This window comes from Macaca mulatta, chromosome 7 (assembly GCF_049350105.2).
Source record: "Macaca mulatta isolate MMU2019108-1 chromosome 7, T2T-MMU8v2.0, whole genome shotgun sequence".
NCBI lineage: Eukaryota > Metazoa > Chordata > Mammalia > Primates > Cercopithecidae > Macaca > Macaca mulatta.
The window spans coordinates 43,793,455-43,812,866 of NC_133412.1; the positions used below are offsets into that span (position 1 = coordinate 43,793,455).

At 42.9% G+C, this 19,412-nt stretch overlaps 1 protein-coding gene across 2 annotated transcripts in view; it reads left to right on the plus strand.

The window, feature by feature from the left end:
* DIS3L (DIS3 like exosome 3'-5' exoribonuclease) overlaps window positions 1-18,510 on the plus strand; it is a 42,672-nt gene extending 24,162 nt beyond the window's left edge. For both annotated transcript variants that reach the window (NM_001194471.3, XM_077938305.1), the window contains exons 8-17: window positions 724-893; window positions 3,506-3,667; window positions 5,933-6,180; window positions 6,743-6,835; window positions 9,103-9,636; window positions 13,462-13,616; window positions 13,713-13,891; window positions 16,671-16,816; window positions 17,495-17,669; window positions 17,763-18,510. In NM_001194471.3, the coding sequence (NP_001181400.2) occupies window positions 724-893; window positions 3,506-3,667; window positions 5,933-6,180; window positions 6,743-6,835; window positions 9,103-9,636; window positions 13,462-13,616; window positions 13,713-13,891; window positions 16,671-16,816; window positions 17,495-17,669; window positions 17,763-18,071 (2,171 nt within the window). In that variant the 3' untranslated portion in view covers window positions 18,072-18,510. The remainder of the gene's footprint in view (window positions 1-723; window positions 894-3,505; window positions 3,668-5,932; window positions 6,181-6,742; window positions 6,836-9,102; window positions 9,637-13,461; window positions 13,617-13,712; window positions 13,892-16,670; window positions 16,817-17,494; window positions 17,670-17,762) is intronic.
* The last annotated feature ends 902 nt before the right edge of the window (window positions 18,511-19,412 follow it).

The window sequence follows — 19,412 nt, forward strand, 5'->3', positions numbered from 1 at the left end:
ACCCAGGAGGATGGATTGAGCCCAGGAGTTTGAGACTGTAACGTACAATGATAGTGTCTGTGAATAGCCGCTGCACTCTAACCTATACAGCATAGTGAAATCCTGTTTCTTAAAAAAAAGGAAGGAGAGAGAGAGAAAGAAAGAAAGAGAAACAAAAAGTGTTTTTAAATTATCCACCTTTAAAATAAAATACCAAGAAGGCAAATCTTAAAACATACCTTTTCTTGTTGTTGTTGTGTGTGTTTTGGATTTTGTTTATGTGTTTGTTTTTGAGACAAAGTCTCACTCTGCTTGCCCAGGCTGGAGTGTAGTGGCACCATCTTGGCTCACTGCAACTTCCACCTCCCAGGTTCAGGCAATTCTCCTGCCTCAGCCTCCTGAACAGCTGTGATTACCGGTGCGCACCACCATGCCCAGCTAATTTTTGTATTTTGTAGAGGTGGGGTTTCACCATGTTGGCCGGGCTGGTCTTGAACTCCTGGCCTCACATGATCCTCCTGCCTCAGCCTCCCAAAGTGCTGGGATTACAGGCATGAGCCACCATGCCCAGCCATTATTGTTGTTAATAAAAGCTTCCTTTCAAAAACGTTCTTGAGTTGGGTGGATGTGCTTGAAAAAAAAATAGGACACTGTATTTCTTTTTCTTTTCCTTACTGCCTGAGGTGGTCAGAGTCCAGATAGGTGGCACCTAACTAGTTAATGCCTTGTTTTGTTTTCCCAAAGGTCGAGTGGTGGGCATACTTCAGAAGAACTGGCGGGATTATGTGGTGACATTTCCATCCAAAGAAGAGGTCCAATCTCAGGGCAAAACTGCTCAGAAAATCCTGGTTACACCTTGGGATTACAGAATTCCCAAAATTCGAATCAGCACTCAGCAAGCAGAAGCCCTCCAGGTGGCCGGCATTCTTCCTCTACTGTGGAATCTCTGCTCTTCTGTCGTTGCCAGCTTTTCAGCAGTACCAGAAAGCATTATTAATTCTTTTGCATATAAGGAAATGAATTATTGGCCGGGCGCGGTGGCTCAAGCCTGTAATCCCAGCACTTTGGGAGGCCGAGACCGGCGGATCACGAGGTCAGGAGATCGAGACCATCCTGGCTAACACCGTGAAACCCCGTCTCTACTAAAAATACAAAAAACTAGCCGGGCGAGGTGGCGGGCGCCTGTAGTCCCAGCTACTCCGGAGGCTGAGGCAGGAGAATGGCCTAAACCCGGGAGGTGGAGCTTGCAGTGAGCTGAGATCCGGCCACTGCACTCCAGCCCGGGCTACAGAGCAAGACTCCGTCTCAAAAAAAAAAAAAAAAAAAAAAAAAAAAAAACAATTAAAAAAAAAGGAAATGAATTATTGATGGCATCTGGCATTCCAAGATACTGGGATGTGTTTTTTGGGGGGTTTTTTTGTTTCGTTTTGTTTTTCCAAGACGGAGTCTCACTCTGTCGCCCAGGCTGGAGTGCAGTGGCGCGATCTTGGCTTATTGCAACCTCAGCCTCCCGGGTTCAAGCAATTCCCCTGCCTCAGCCTCCCAAGTAGCTGGGATTACAGGCTCCCACCACCGCTCCCAACTAATTTTTGTATTTTTAGTAGAGATAGGGTTTCACTATGTTGGCCAGGCCAGTTTTGAACTCCTGACCTCATGATCCGCCACCTCTGCCTCCCAAAGTGCTGGAATTATAGGTGTGAGCTTCCATGCCCGGCCGTGTTTTTATGTTTTTTAATTTGTTTTTTGTAGAGATGGGGTCTCACTTTATTGCACAGGCTGGTCTTGAACTACTGACCTCAAGCAATCCTCCTGCCTTGGCCCCCCAAAGTGCTGGAATCACAGGCATGAGCCACTGTGCCCAGCCCCAAGATTCTGTTTTTTAAAAATTCTAAATATATGAGAACCATCCATTAAATAGTCTGTGGTTAATAAATTCAGGCCAGAGAGAAATTGTCCTAGAAAGAGCTGTGTAGGACAACCAGAGAGAACGTACATTATCCAGCTGTCCAAGACAGAAACTTTCAATAGATACACTTTGCCAACACTAACAAGCTTTCCTCCAGCAAGCAATATAGAAATACGATCACTCTGCCCTGTAGGGATGATGTAGTGGTACTTCACAGAATTGATTATCCATAAAGGAATATAGCACTGGAAAGAAGACATAAACAAGAAGGTTAGAAATTAACCTTTACTTGTGTCAAAGAGTATGGGCATTGCCCAATTTAATTCCCCCTGATATTTTTCAGTTTGTAAATAAGACACTAAAGCAGGATGTCCCCGGCCAGTAACCTGGCCATTGTACTTTTTACATCTTGAAGCTTTATGCAGGCTCTCCAGGCCAGTTGCACCTAATATGTTTTCCATTCCCATGGTTTGCTGGAATTTTTGGGTAGTGGGGATTCAGTTTACACTGACACCTTCTTCTCCGCCAAAGACCATCTTAAGAGGTCTTCAAACAGGCCAGGCGCAGTGGCTCATGCCTGTAATTCTAGCACTTTGGGAGGCTGAGGCAGGTGGATCACTTGAGGCCAGGAGTTCAAGACCAGCCTGGGCCGGGCGCGGTGGCTTGCGCCTATAATCCCAGCACTTTGGGAGGCCAAGGCGGGCAGATCATGAGGTCAGGAGATTGAGACCATGCTCGCTAACTCAGTGAAACCCCGTCTCTACTAAAAATACGAAAAATTAGCTGGGCATGGTGGCAGGCGCCTATAGTCCCAGCTACTCAGGAGGCTGAGGCAGGAGAATGGCGTGAACCTGGGAGGCGGAGCTTGCAGTGAGCCGAGATTGTGCCACTGTGCTTCAGCCTGGGCGACAGAGCGAGACTCCATCTCGGAAAAAAAAAAAAAAAAAAGGACCAGCCTGGCCAACATGGTGAAACCCCATTTCTACTACAAAAAAAAAAAGAAAAAGAAAAAGAAATACAAAAATTGGTTGGGCATGGTGGTACACGCTTGTAATCCCAGCTATGTGAGAGGCTGAAGCAGGAGGATCACTTGAACCCGGGAGGCATAGGCTGCAGTAAGCCAAGATAGCGCCACTGCATTCCAGCCTGGGTGACAGAGCAAGACTCCATCTCACAAAAAAAAAAAAAGAAAGAAAGAAAAATAGACTTCAAAGAAATTAGGAGCTACCTCCCACACACAAAACATTAAGATTATTGTTTTAAAACTTAATTTGGACCATGTATAATTGAGTTTTCCCCTTGTGTTGCAAGTGTTAACTAGAATGTATTACATCTTGAAGCCTTATGCAGGCTCTCTTTAGCAGACTAAAATTTCCAGCCCTCTTCATTGACGTAGAGAGGTAATACCTCCCTTCAAAGCACTGCGTCAAGCATTTCATACCCTCTGGCAATTTAGTAATAGAAAGAATGAAAAACAAAAAAAAAAACGTACTGTACACCACTATTTGCAACTGCCCACTCTCTTTGGAACCCAGTGCTGTTTGCCTCTTGTTTGATGCCTCTAATTGACCCACTTAACTCCTGGTGCTCAGCTGTGTTTTATTTTTTCCTTTTGTGCAGGACTTCAGGGTGGTCGTGCGCATCGATTCTTGGGAGTCAACATCTGTGTATCCAAATGGACATTTTGTGCGTGTTTTAGGAAGAATTGGAGATCTGGAAGGCGAAATTGCAACCATCCTGGTGGAAAACAGTATTTCAGTCATCCCTTTCTCAGAAGCTCAGGTCGGGTTTTCCAGAAACCTTTGGTCTAGTGACATTTTCTTTTTTCTTTTGTTGTTGTTTCATCATTAAGAAAGAAAAGTCGCTGTGTTATGTAACAACCCACTGTGTTAAGCTACAGATAATGGAAAAATCTCACTCCTCTTTATTCTATATTTGGACCAAACTGAAGTCAGCTTTAAGTGTAGAATTAGTTTTCTATAGCCTCATAGCTCTCAAATTTTTATATTTTCCAACTGGGCTTAAAAATGATATGTCAGTGTCTTATAGTCAGTATACATCCGTCCCCAGCAACTACAAGGACACCTAGTTACAGACCCAACTGAGCTCCACACTCTCTGTCCAAATCATTCAACCAGAGGCTGCATAAAGCTGCAGGGGGTGGATTCCTGGGATCCATACATCTCCGACCCATGGGTCAAAAATTATGCTCACGATGAAACAGTTTTTGTGAACCTTTACAGAAAACAAAAATCCCATAAATGTAAAACATCAGCTATTTCCATCACTTCATGATCTTTTAAAACCCTCATAAATCTTGTGTATTATTCTTGCATGACTATATTCATCATGTGCACACGCTGATTTCTGTTCTGCTTCTTTCACTTAAAATTATTTTTATATATTGACATAGCCTACTTATTTTAATGATAATGGTAAATTATGGTATATTGACATACCCTAGTTTGCTTAAGCATTTCTCAATTGTTGAGCATTCAGCTGTTTAATTTTTCAGTATTATAAAAAAATGTAGGTCGGGGGCGGTGGCTCACGCCTGTAATCCCAGCACTTTGGGAGGCCAAGGCGGGTGAATCACCAGGTCAGGAGTTTGAGACCAGCCTGGCCAACATGATGAAAACCTGTCTCTACTAAAAACACATAAAAAAATTAGCTGGGCATAGAGGTGGGCACCTGTAATCCCAGCTACTCGAGAGTCTGAGGCAGGAGAATTGCTTGAACCCCGGAGGCGGAGGTTGCAGTGAGCCGAGATCGCGCCACTGTGCTCCAGCCCCGGCGATAGAGTGAGGCTCTGTCAAAAAAAAAAAAAAAAAAAAAAAGTTACTTCGAACATTTTTATAAACACTGCTTTTAATTTCTTTTTTTTTTTTTAGATGGAGTGTTGCTCTGTCACCCAGGCTGGAGTGCAGTGGCAAGATCTCGGCTCACTGCAACCTCTGCCTCCCGGGTTCAAGCAATTCTCCTGCCTCAGCCTCCCGAGTAGCTGGGACTACAGGCGCACACCACCACACCTGGCTAATTTTTTGTATTTTTAGTAGAGATGGGGTTTCACCGTGTTAACCAGGATGGTCTCGATCTCCTGACCTCGTGATCCGCCCGCCTCAACCTCCCAAAGTGCTGGGATTACAGGCCTGAGCCACCACGCCTGGCCTGCTTTTTAATATCTTTTTGATCATTCTCTTGGAATGTAATCCTTAAAGTGAGATTACCAAGTCAAAGGGTATAAAAGATTTAAATAACTTCTTATATGTACTAGCAGATTGTTCTCCAGAAAATTTGGACCCATTTGCATTGCCATAAGGAGTGTCTGGGTGTTCTTATTTTCATTATAGTTTTTCACAGAATAGGAGCTATCATAGTAAACTATTGTAGAATATTTTACATCATTAAATTTTTATATTTAACATTAGTTTCTGGAAATTATTTGTTGACTTGTTTGGCAGCTCTTAGTGAAAATGTTACAATAAAATAAAGTGTGAGCTATACATCATAGGACTAGAATTTTCTCTTCCCTTTTAGCCTACTTAACTGCAAATTGATGGCTTAAACAGATAATAATGGAGAGAAAATGCCCTAGATAGGTCTTGTATAAAATTATCTTTAAGGGGTAAGCTTTTAATATTTGGAACATGTTGATTATTTTTTCAAGTCTTAAATTTAAAGCTTGACTACATTTAAACGAATGGATCATTTGAAAATGGGCTACATGTTGTACTCTTGTTCCAAGCCTCTGTAACTAAAGAGACTGGTAGAAGTTGTGGGACATTTTCTGTCCAAATGTAAGGGTCCTCAGGGGTATGGGACTTTGTCTTTCTTGTTGACTCCTGACTTTCCAGAGCCCAGCACAGTACCCCGGATATCTGAGGCACCTAATAAACAATTATTGATCGAAGGAAGCCGACATAGGTTGATGCAGAAGGTAATTGAGAATGAATGAATTTCTCTGTGGTCGCATTGAGAATATCAGTGAGTGGATTTTTACAGAAATGTGTGGTGCATGAATTGCTGAATATTTGACCTCTCATACAGATGTGTGAGATGCCGGTAAACACACCAGAAAATCCCTGGAAAGTGAGTCGTGAAGAGGAACAAAAACGTAAAGACTTGAGGAAAAGCCATCTCGTATTCAGCATTGACCCCAAAGGTTGTGAAGATGTGGATGACACACTCTCAATCAGAACCTTAAATAATGGCAACCTGGAACTTGGGGTCCACATCGCAGATGTAACACACTTTGTGGCACCAAATTCTTATATTGATATTGAAGCTAGAACAAGGTAATGCTATTTGAAATCAGCTCTATGGTTGTATATATGTGACTGTGTATTTTGTGTCTGTACTAGTTTCAGGTGTTCAAAGATCTCATGTTTGTGTAATTCTGAAAGTCCCTTCCGGAAAAAAAAAAAAAGTTGAGGTCCACTCCCCATTTTCGTTTAGAAAAACAGTACCTTGATCAATTTACCTTTCCTTTTAACATAACCTTTTCACATATTGTTTCCTACTAAACTGAAATGGGTTAAATTTTCATGTAGTAATATACTATTTTATAAAAATGCTGGATCATTACACTCCAATTTTTCTTATGCAACAAAGATTCACTGTCACTTGCTCTTTCTTTCTCTTATCAGTGGAAGACTATTCAGCCCAAAGCAGTATCACTTAGAAAAATGGGACCATGGGAATAGTTTTATTACCCAGTCTGCTGCACTTTATGAAACAGCAACTACCTTGGGGAATCTGTAGTGAGATTTTGGCCATTTACCTCCCTGCGGCCCACACAGTCAGCAGTTCTGCTTCTCCCTGCTGAAGGTCGCGGTGCCGCGTGTGTGTCATTCACAGGGCCACCACTTATTATCTAGCAGATCGTCGCTATGACATGCTGCCTTCCGTCCTCAGTGCTGATTTGTGTTCCCTTCTGGGAGGCGTTGATAGGTGAGTTTATGGCTTTTGTCTTCAAAGCTTGTCCTGGCCCTTCTGTGGCTCCCGATGCTGCCTGCTTCTGGCCTCATTTTTCTTCTCTGCACTGCCCCACCCCAGCTGTGGGTCTCCCCTCTGATCTCTCAACACCACTCCTGACCCCAACCCCACACCACTTACCTTTAGGCAGCTTTATTTCTCCAGCCTTCCCTACCCTTCCCCTCCTCTCTTCTGTCTGCTAGCAGTGGGGCTGCATCTCCCTCTGTTACTGGCTTTTTAAAGTCGGCTAAAATCTGAGAACAAATGTGTGTAGCTTTGTGCTTATGCATTGCCCGGATGAAGTTGTTTGGCATGAGGATCATGAACTTGGGGAGTTTTTTGTTTGCTCATTTGTTAAGGTTAAAATTTATGTTTCTCTTTGAATAGGTAATAGAATCATATAGGCCCAAACTCATATATCCCAAGAGGTATTTAATGAAAGATTCCTCCCTATCACTTTCCCTCATTTACCAGTTCCATATTAGTTTTTCTAGATATATTATACACACAAATATGCATATGTGATCTTTGTTTTTTACACAAATGGTTGCATTATATATATACTGTTTAGCACCTTCCTTTTTAAAAAAAACTTACTGGTATCTTAGAGATCATTCCGTATTAATAATGGTTGCACTATCTATGGAAATTTTGATAGTTTCCCGTATTTTGGTTTTACAAACAAAGCTGTACAGAGTTAACTTTGAACATAAGTCATTTCACATTTTCATTTTTATTTTTATTTTTGGAGACCGAGTTTCACATATTGCCGAGGCTGGTCTTGAACTCCTGTGCTCAAGTGATCCTCCTGCCTTGGCCTCCCAAAATGCTGGGATTACAGATGTAAGCCACCACGCCCAGCCCATTTCACATTTTTAAAAATATAGTATATATGAAAGAGAAATTCCCATATTTGATTATGGGATCTCTGTGTCAAGAGTATGTGCATTTGTGTTTAGATCAGTATAATCAAATCGCCCTCTTTAAATGTTCCACCAATTATGTTCCTGTTGCCAATGTATGAGAGTGCGTATTTTCCCACAGCCTTGCCAGCACAGTATGTTGTATTTTTTTATCTTTGCCAATTTGATAAATGAAAAATGGTATCTTAGATTGGCTTTAATTTGCATTATGAATAAAGCTAACCATTTTTTGTATGTTTAAGAGTCACTTAGGTATCCCTTTCTGTTAACTACTTTATATTCTTTGCCCATTTTTCTTTTGGATTCAAGATCAATTACTAATTAATTTGTAAAAGCTCTTTACATATTAGGAAAATTAGCCCTGTGGTTTTTTTTGAGTTCCAAATGTATACTTTTTTAATAAAATGACTTGGTGGCAAAGAGTTTTTTTTGCTAAATGCAATTTTTGCTCATTTAGCCGTCATCAAGACTGATATCACAGTTCAGTGTCATCCTGTAGGATTTGCAAGACTTTGCTCTAATTTACTGAGCTAAAAAGACTTGACTCTATCAGTGTCATGCTTTTCTAATCAAAATGGAGGACATGGCCAGGCACGGTGGCTCACGCCTGTAATCCTAGCACTTCAGGAGGCCGAGGTGGGTGGATTGCCAGAGCTCAGGAGTTTGAGACCAGCCTGGGCAACACAGTGAAACTGTGTCTCTACTAAAATAGAAAAAATTAGCCAGGCGTGGTGGTGCGTGCCTGTAGTCCCAGCTACTCTGGAGGCTGAGGCAGGAGAATCACTTGAACCTGGAAGAGGTAGGTTGCAGTGAGCCAAGATAGCACCACTGCACTCCACCCTGGGCAACAGAGCGAGACTCCATCTCAAGAAAAAAAAAAAAAAAAAAAAAGGAGGACATAAAGTAGGGTTTGTAATGTCACATATGAACTCATTTCAAATTTGTTCAGAGTTCAACAAAACCCTGTCTAACTGTTGTTTTAATTTAAAATATTTTTTGATTTAGTTGTAAGGTGGTTGGATTGACAAATCAAACCAGAAACCTGTAGCTTTGTAATTTTTTTTAAGTTACAGTTAGGTCAAATTCTACTTGCTTCAAAAATAGAAGACTTAGGTGGGGCATGGTGGTTCACACCTGTAATCCCAGCACTTTGGGCAGGAGAATTGCTCAAACCCAGGAGATTGAGGCAACAGTGAGCAGCAATCATGCCATTGCACTCCAGCCTGGGTGACAGAGCAAGACCCTGTCTCAAACAAAACAAAACAAAACAAAAGCCAGATGAATTTAATAGTGATATTGTCAATGTTACTGTTTTTGTAGGTATGCTGTAAGTATCATGTGGGAACTGGATAAAACCTCTTATGAAATTAAGGAAGTGTGGTATGGCAGAACCATTATTCGATCAGCATACAAACTGTTCTATGAAGCAGCCCAAGAACTACTGGATGGAAATTTTAGTGTTGTTGATGATATTCCAGAATTCAAAGACTTGGATGAGAAGAGCAGACAAGCCAAGCTGGAGGAGTTAGTGTGGGCAATTGGAAAGCTGACCGACATAGCTCGCCATGTCAGAGCTAAACGAGACGGATGTGGTGCCCTGGAACTGGAAGGGGTAGAGGTTCGCGTACAGCTAGATGACAAAAAAAACATTCATGACCTCATCCCCAAGCAGCCCCTGGAAGTCCATGAGACAGTGGCTGAATGCATGATCCTGGCCAACCACTGGGTCGCCAAGAAGATCTGGGAGAGCTTCCCTCATCAGGCCTTGCTGCGCCAGCACCCTCCTCCACACCAGGAGTTCTTTTCAGAACTCCGGGAATGTGCTAAAGCCAAAGGCTTCTTCATAGATACACGGTATTCCTCTTTTGAGGGGGCAGAGCAATGGAGGGGCATGCTGCATATTTATTTATCTTATAGTTGTTCTTAAAATGTGACAGCCAGATCTTTGACCAAAAAGAGAAAACAGATTGTTGGCTCTCTGCATTTTTGAAGACACACTTTTCTCTCTTCATTGTTATGTATAGAGACTTAAAACATGTTTATTTAGTCATAATTTTGTTCCTTGGTTTTTTATTTCTTTTTTTTTTTTTTTTTTTTTTTTTTTTTTTGAGACAGAGTCTCGCTTAGTCGCCCAGGCTGGAGTGCAATGGCGCGATCTCGGCTCACTGCAAGCTCCGCCTTCCGGGTTCACGCCATTCTCCTGCCTCAGCCTCCGGAGTAGCTGGGACTACAGGCGCCCGCCGCCTCGCCCGGCTAATTTTTTGCATTTTTAGTAGAGACGGGGTTTCACCACGTTAGCCAGGATGGTCTCGATCTCCTGACCTCGTGATCCGCCCGCCTCGGCCTCCCAAAGTGCTGGGATTACAGGCGTGAGCCACCGCGCCCGGCTCATTTTTTTTTTTAGATAGAGTCTTGCCGTGTCACACAGGCTTGAGTGCAGTGGTGCGATCCCGGCTCACTGCAACCACCACCTCCCAGGTTCAAATGATTCTCCTGCCTCAGGCTCCCGAGTGGCTGGTACTACAGGCACACGCCACTACGCCCAGCTAATTTTTTTTGTATTTTTAGCAGAGACAGAGTTTCGCCATGTTGGCTAGGCTAGTCTCAAGCTCTTGACCTCAAGTGATCCACCTGCCTTGGCCTCCCAAACTGCTGAGATTATAGGCGTGAGCGACCACAATGGACATTTAGGCATAAATTTTGATCCACTACAATTTGGGTTTTTTTTTGTTTGTTTGGTTGGTTGGTTGGTTGATTGGTGTTTTTTTGTTTGTTTGTTTGTTTTTGAGATAGAGTCTCGCTATGTCACCTAGGCTGGAGTGCAGTGGCACGATCTTGGCTCACTGCAACTTCCGCCTCCCGGGTTCAAGCGATTCTCTTGACTCAGCCTCCCGAGTATATGGGATTACAAGCGCGTGCCACCACGATCGGCAAATGTTTGTATTTTTGGTAGAGACAGGGTTACACCATGTTGGTCAGGCTGGTCTCAAACTCCTGAGCTCGTGATTCACCCACTCAGTCTCCCAAAGTGCTGGGATTATAGGTATGAGCCACCGTGTGCGGCTGGCCTGCCATAATTTGCAATACAGAAGTAGGGAACCTGTTAGTTACCCTTGATTTAATTTCATCTACCCCTTAAGTGATGAAGAATTAATCCTATTTATTTCAATAATTTCAAAATGCAGCATCTTTGTGACAATATTGTAAGATACTACATCAACAGTGAATTTATACCACCCTCCACTGAATGAGACATTTTTACTCCCTATCTCTAGAATAAAATACTTCTTTCATTAAAAACTAAGTATAGGCAGGCCGGGCACGGTGGCTCATGCCTGTAATCCCAGCACTTTGGGAGGCTGAGGTGGATGGATCACGAGGTCAGGAGATTGAGACCATCCTGGCTAACACAGTGAAACCCCATCTCTACTACAAATACAAAAAATTATCCGGGCAAGGTGGCGGGCGCGTGTAGTCCCAGCTACTCGGGAGGCTGAGACAGGAGAATGGTGTGAACCCAAGAGGCAGAGGTTGCAGTGACCCGAGATTGTACCACTGCACTCCAGCCTGGGTGATAGAGCAAGACTCTCTCAAAAAAAATATATAAATAAAAACTAAGTATAGGCTGGGTACAGTGGCTCACCACCTGTAATCCTAGCACTTTGGAGGCTGAGGCAGGCACATCACTGGGGTCAGGAGTTCGAAACCAGCCTTGCCAACATGGTGAAACTCTGTCCCTACTAAAAATACAACAATGAGCCAGGCGTGGTAGTGCACTCTTGTAATCCCAGGTACTCGGAGGCTGAGGCGCGAGAATCGCTTGAACCTGGGAGGCGGAGGTTGCGGTGAGCCAAGACTGTTCCACTACACTCCAGCCTGGGTGACAGACTGAGACTCTGTCTCAAAAAAAAATATATATATATACACATATATATATTGTTTTTTAAAATATTTTATTGTCAAGTAACAGGTACTAATTAAAATATCTTTTATTTGTTTATCAAAATTGATTGTTTTTTAACTTGGACAACATGGTGAGACTCCATTTTTTTTTTTTCTTTGGGACGGAGTCTCGCTGTGTTGCCAGGCTGGAGTGCCATGGCACAATCTCACTGCAACCCCCACCTCCCGGGTTCAAGGGATTCTCCTGCCTCAGCCTCCCAAGTAACTGGGACTACAGGTGCCCGCCACCACGCCTGGCTGATTTTTTTGTATTTTTGTTAGAGACAGGGTTTCACCATACTGGCAACTCCTGACCTTGTGATCTCCCTCCTCAGCCTCCCAAGTGCTAGGATTACAGGCGTAAGCCACCACGCCCAGCCTCTTTTTTTTTTTTTTTTTTAAAGAGGGTTTGTTTTTTTTTTGCTTCTGCCTTCCGGTGCTAGTATGTTTGTTTGTTAGTTTGTCACTGTGTGAGCTGTCTGCATGCCAGGCACATGGGACAAGGGCTTTCAGACATCCTCGTGGTTAATTCTTAATGCTGAGGTGATGGCAGCATCATTCATGTTTACAGATAAGTCAATTAAGTCTGAAGAGATTAAGTAATTTGCCTGTAATTTAACAGTCAGTCAGGACAGAGCCAGGATTTGAACCCACCAAGTCTGTTAAACTTGAAAGCTCACATAGTGACCACTTAACACCTTGCCTCTCTGTTTATTATCATGCTCTATTTCTCCTTTCCCCCTTTTCCCTTAGCCAGCCACAATATAGGACTGAATTATATGTTGTATTATTAGTTTTATTTTTAATATACCTCTGTATTTCCTGGGGCTTTAAAATTATTATTTTGAGGCTGTATGCAGTGGTTCACACCTGTAACCCCAGCACTTTGGGAGACTGAGGCAGGAGTATCACTGAAGGCCAGAAGTTCAAGACTAGCCTGGGCAACAAAGTGAGACCCTGTCTCTACAAAAAAATTATTTTCAGAATAAATAGAATGCTTACTACCTCTTTAAAAAAGAAAAACTAAGGCCGGGCGCGGTGGCTCAAGCCTGTAATCCCAGCACTTTGGGAGGCCGAGACGGGCGGATCACAAGGTCAGGAGATCAAGACCATCCTGGCTAACACGGTGAAACCCCGTCTCTACTAAAAAATACAAAAACCTAGCCGGGCGAGGTGGCGGGCGTCTGTAGTCCCAGCTACTCGGGAGGCTGAGGCAGGAGAATGGCGTGAACCTGGGAGGCGGAGCTTGCAGTGAGCTGAGATCCGGCCACTGCACTCCAGTCTGGGCGACAAAGCGAGACTCTGTCTCAACAAAAAAAATAAAAATAAAAAAAAATAAAAAATAAAAAAGAAAAACTAATTTAGGTTTCTTTTACTTGTACACCAAGTCCATTATTTTACCTATATAGAATGTTTAAGGTTAAGGATGTAAAGAATTCAATTCAACGAGTATTTGACCGCCCATTATGGCCAAGCACTAACTTAGTCTCATGTTACAATCAGTACGTGATTCATTTCTACTTAAGAAATGTATTTAAATTCTGACACTCTTGCTTTGTTTAAACTGCAAAGCAAACTAGATTTCTGTATTTGAAAAGAGGTGCTTCTGAAATGTGTCCAAAATAAATTTACTGGCAGATGAAGGTATTCAGACGGATGAGTGAAGGGTTCCTCTCAAAGTGTTGTCTTGTAAATTACTGTCTGGGACTAGCTAACGATTTTTCTGTTCTTTGTCAGGTCCAATAAAACACTGGCTGATTCTCTGGATAATGCGAATGACCCCCACGATCCCATTGTGAACAGGCTGCTGCGCTCCATGGCCACGCAGGCCATGTCCAATGCTCTGTATTTCTCCACGGGATCCTGCGCGGAGGAGGAGTTCCATCATTACGGTGAATCATACCATGTTCCTATGTGTCGCTATAACTTTGTGCTAGTTATTTTTAAAGATCTTTTGTTCATTTTGATCTTTTGCTTTCTTTTTGAAGGTCTTGCATTAGATAAATATACCCACTTTACTTCTCCAATAAGAAGATATTCAGATATTGTAGTACACCGCTTGTTAATGGCAGCCATTTCAAAAGATAAGAAAATGGAAATTAAGGGAAATTTGTTCACCAACAAAGATCTTGAGGAATTATGCAGACATATCAACAACAGAAACCGAGTAAGAGAGAATTTCAAAATTCTCTTACCTATCATCTCTTGCTAAGAAAATGTCAGCTCTATTGTGTAGTACAGTGAAGTATCATACGTTCTAGCAAATTAAATTCTAGAATTATTTTAACCAGTGCTTTCAGAACGTTTGTAGATGTTCTCAGGTAACTTGTGGATTTGGGAGATTTGACAGTAGATTATTAGATTTTTTTTTTCCAAAAGGCGGAAATGTAAAGATTCAAGCAACACATAAAGATATGATGACAGAGGTCAGGCGCGGTGGCTCATGCCTGTAATCCCAGCACTTTGGGAGGCCAAAACAGGCCGATCACTTGAGGTCAGGAGTTTGAGACCAGCCTGACCATTATGGTGAAACCCCGTCTCTACAAAAAATACAAAAATTAGCCGGGTGTGGTGGCATGTGCCTGTAGTCCCAGTTGCTTGGAAGGCTAAGGCAGGAGAATCGCTTGAACCCAGGAGGTGGAGATTGCAGTGAGCCGAGATCGCACCACTCCACTCCAGCCTGGATGACAGAATTGAGACTGTGTCTCAAAAAAAAAAAAAAAAAAAAGATATGAAGACAAACACCTCACCTGTTATCTTACCACTCAGAGCTAATAATTAATGATTCTAGACACTGCTAACATTTTTATTTATAAAACTATCGGCCAGGCGCGGTGGCTTGCGCCTATAATCCCAGCACTTTGGGAGGCTGAGGCGGGCAGATCTCAAAGTCAGGAGATCGAGACCATCCTGGCTAACACGTGAAACCCCATCTCTACTACAAATACAAAAAATTAGCCGGGCGTGGTGGCGGGCGCTTATAGTCCCAGCTACTCAGGAGGCTGAGGCAGGAGAATGGCGTGAACCCGAGAGGCGGAGCTTGCAGTGAGCCAACATCACACCACTCCAGCCTGGGCGACAGAGCGAGACTCTGTCTCAAAAAAAAAAAAAAAAAAAAAATCATACCATGCCTGCTGTTTGAAATCTGCTTTTTTCATGTAACCCAACTGTTATAGATAGCACAGCATGTTACATCATTGTTTTGGAGCAGCTTTCTATTCTATTTCATATTACTAGTTGCTACAAGATTGCACAGCATAGAACTAGACCACTGGGTAATGCAGGAAATTGGAAACTAAATCTTTAATTTTCTATATCCAATGGTATAGCTGTCTGCTGTGCAATGTTGTAGCACTAGCCATGTGGGCTACCTAAATTTAATTAAAATTAGAAGTTGAAATTTGGTTTCTCAGTCACACTGACCACATTGCACATGCTCAGTGGCCACTTGTGGTTAGTGGCTACATATTAGGCAACACAGATAGAGAGCATTTCTATCATTGCAGAAAGTTCTGTTGGGCAGCACTGTTCTAAGCAATCAAATTTACAACCATCCTTATGGATACACTTATACAGACATTTCAGATGATTGTCTGGAAAAATTCCTAGAAATGGAATTGCTGAGCCGAAAGGTGTGCACGCATAAATGAAATTTTGATAGGCCGGGTGCAGTGGCTCATGACTGTAATCGAGTTTGAGACCAGTCTGGCCAACATGGTGAAACCCTGTTACTACTAAAAATACAAAAATTAGGCTGGGCGCAGTGGCTCACGCGTGTAATCCCAGTACTTTGGGAGGCTGAGATGGGCGGATCACGAGGTCAGGAGGTCGAGACCATCTTGGCTAAAATGGTGAAACCCCATCTCTACTAAAAATACAAAAAATTAGCCGGGCGAGGTGATAGGCGCCTGTAGTCCCAGCTACTCGGGAGGCTGAGGCAGGAGAATGGCGTGAACCCGGGAGGCGGAGCTTGCAGTGAGCCGAGATCGCGCCACTGCACTCCAGCCTGGGCGACAGTGCGAGACTCCTTCTCAAAAAAAAAAAAATACAAAAATACAAAAATTAGCCAGGCATGGTGGTGCGCGCCTGTAATCCCAGCTAATCGGGTGGCTGACACAGGAGAATCACATGAACCCGGGAGTGGAGGTTGCAGGGAGCCAAGATCACACTATTGCACTCCAGCCTAGGCGACAGAGTGAGACTCCATCTTCAAAAAACAAAAAGAAACTTTGATACATATTACTAAATTGTCTTCCTTATCAGTAGTGCTAATTTAGACTTCCACCAATAGGGTTTTCGTAGGACAGGTTTGAAAAGAAAGGCTGGCCGGGCGGGGTGGCACACACCTGTAATCCCAGCACTTTGGGAGGCCGAGGTGGGTGGATCATGAGGTCAGGAGATCGAGACCATCCTGGCTAACACGGTGAAACCCCATCTCTACTACAAACACACACAAAAAATTATCCGGGCGTGGTGGCGGGCGCCTGTAGTCCCAGCTACTCGGGAGGCTGAGGCAGGAGAATGGTGTGAACCCAGGAGGTGGAGCTTACAGTGAGCCAAGATCGCGTCACTGCACTCCAGCCTGGGCAACCGAGCGAGACTCTGTCTCAAAAAAAAAAAAAAAGAAAAGAGAAGAAAGAAATGGCAAGTAAGACATATGTGATACTTTTCCTGTACCCAAGGTGGACGTGACTCAAATTTGCTGACCTCTAATTTCATGAACTAAAAATGGGTTTCATTTTATAAAATAATTCATTTTCTAAGACATTTTTGAAGAGAGAATACTAGATAGTTAAGTTCCCACAAAAAGTAATTTAATTTCATAATAGAGAACAATTTTTATGTTAATAGTTTTACAGAATCTCACATTTGAATGAATATGAATTTCATTTCTTCGGGGAATGCCAGGGGAGTGTTATAATACCTTGGAGTTGTGCTTCTTACAGGCAGCACAGCATTCTCAGAAGCAGTCTACTGAGCTCTTCCAGTGCATGTACTTCAAAGACAAAGACCCTGCCACCGAGGAGCGTTGCATATCTGATGGAGTTATTTATTCAATTCGAACAAATGGTGTGCTTGTATTTATACCCAGGTATGTTACATCTAATGCAATGGTGCATAACAAATCATCGGTAAAAGTGTAGAACACAAACTGTACATAGATACAATTTATTAAGATATTTAAGCAACTAGTTATATGTACATAATGTAACATATGATTCAGTATATAAATGTGAAGATTGGAGGCCAGGGGTGGCTCACGCCTATAATCCCAGCACTTTGGGAGGCCAAGGTGGGCAGATCACCTGAGGTCAGGAGTTCGAGACCAGCCTGGCCAACATGGTGAAACCCCGTCTCTACTAAAAGTACAAAAATTAGCCGGGCGTGGTGACGCGTGCCTGAAATCCCAGCTACCTGGGAGGCTGAGGCAGGAGAATCACTTGAACCCGGGAGGCAGAGGTTGCAGTGAGCCAAGATCGTGCCATTGCACTCCAGCCTGGGTGACAGAGCAAGACTCTGTCTCAAAAAAAATAAAGTGAAGATTGGAATGTGTGTATATATATACACATCTATGTCCATTTTAGGGTCTTTCTTATCTAACAAAATACTTTGTTTCCATCTGCTAAGGTGAAATAAATACTTGGAGGTAAACCACAGGAAAAGTAATTTGTTTTTAATCTAGGAGAAAAACTAGTATTCTAGATAAGCATACAAGATCTGTGTACTAAGAATACATTGTCTCTGGATTTATATTCTGGTCATAATATAGGTTTGGGATTAAAGGTGCTGCTTATCTAAAAAATAAAGATGGTTTAGTCATCTCATCTGGCCCAGATAGCCGTTCTGCATGGAAACCAGGATCCCTTCAACGATTTCAAAACAAAATTACCTCTACTACAACAGATGGGGAATCTGTTACGTTCCATTTGTTTGACCATGTAACCGTAAGTCTGTGTTTCTATTAAGTATTATTAATATTTAAAATGTAAGGAACAAATAATGTGATTTAGTAATATGTATTTTCTTCTCTATGCTAGGTAAGAATATCCGTACAGGCCTCACGTTGCCATTCTGATACAATCAGACTTGAAATAATTAGTAACAAACCATACAAGATACCAAATACAGAACTTATTCATCAGAGCTCCCCTTTGCTGAAGAGTGAGTTAGTGAAAGAAGTAACTAAATCTATGGAAGAAGCTCAGCTTGCCCAAGAGGTCAAAGTAAACATCATTCAGGAAGAATATCAAGAATATTGCCAAACAAAGGGAAGGAGCCTATACACACTTCTAGAGGAGATACGGGACCTAGCTCTCCTGGATGTTTCAAACAATTATGGAATATGAAAGGCTCTTACTTCACTAAGAGCTGTCATATGTGAATGTTTTACAGTCTTTTCAAACTTAACATTTAATGTGTGTCACTCAGTGCTCTAGTTGATCAGGACTGGGTAACTATTTCACATATATGTAAAATGTTCTCAGCCGGGCATGGTGGCTCATGCCTGTAGTCCCAGCTACTTGGGAGGTGGAAGCAGGAGAACTGCCTGAACCCAGGAGGAAGAGGTTGCAGTGAACTGAGATCACACCACTGCATTCCAGCCTGGGCAGCAGAGCAAGACTCCATCTCAAAAAAAAGTTATCTCATTCATTGAAGTTGCATTAAATAAAGTATAATTAGGTCACTATGGAAACTGAGTTTTCAGTAATGAGTGGACAGTAAGTGGTGGCTCTGCAGATTGCTAGCCCCTTTCTAATAGTTTAATAAACCCAAAATTATTGGTTATCTTGTCTCCAATCAGTTCTTTCAAATGTTTTATTTTTCCAGTAATTACATTTGGATCATAGGCCCCTCTGACATCTGTCAGGTAATTTTCAGTCACTTTCAGATAATAAGACTTAGTCCTGAGTCCACCTCTCTGCTTAAAACTCCTATTTCATATTTGACTCAGTCCTTCCCTGCTGTCTCCAATACTAGTTGGGAATAGGACACAGGGCAGGTGGTAAGGTGCAGGTAAAGTTCTGTCACAGGCCTCCCTTCCCACCCTCCCACTTTGATGAGGTGCATTGGCCTTCCCCTTGTTGAAAACTCGTTACTTTGCCAGCAAACACCCCACTAGAAAAATTAACTCTTGGCCAAGCATGGCGGCTCACACCTATAATCCCAGCACTTTGGGAGGCCGAGATGGGTGGATCACAACATCAGGAGATCGAGACCATCCTGGCCAACATGGTGAAACCCCATCTCTACTAAAAATACAAAATAGCCTTGTTTGGTGGCAGGCGCCTGTAATCCCAGCTACTCGGGAGGCTGAGGCAGAGAATTGCTTGAACCTGGGAGGCGGAGGTTGCAGTGAGCCAAGATCGCGCCACTGCTGTCCAGCCTGGGTGACAGAGTAAGTCTCTGTCTCAAAAAGAAAAAGAAAAATTAACCCTTCTTTCTCAGTAGTATAGTTTGTGAGGGTAGACAGAAGCCTGAACAGGCCCTCCTGAGGAAGCAGTTTCTATAGGCATTTGGTGGCACCTTGAAACTGCTCTCCATCTTCTAGCTGATCCCCTATTGGCTGCAGTTAGCCACAATCCTCCTAATGCACATGTCTCTTGCCCTATCCTCGTGGCAGTTCCCAGCAGGCCCACAAACCGACCCCCTGACCCCCATCCCAGATGTTCTCCTTGTGCTCACCTTCC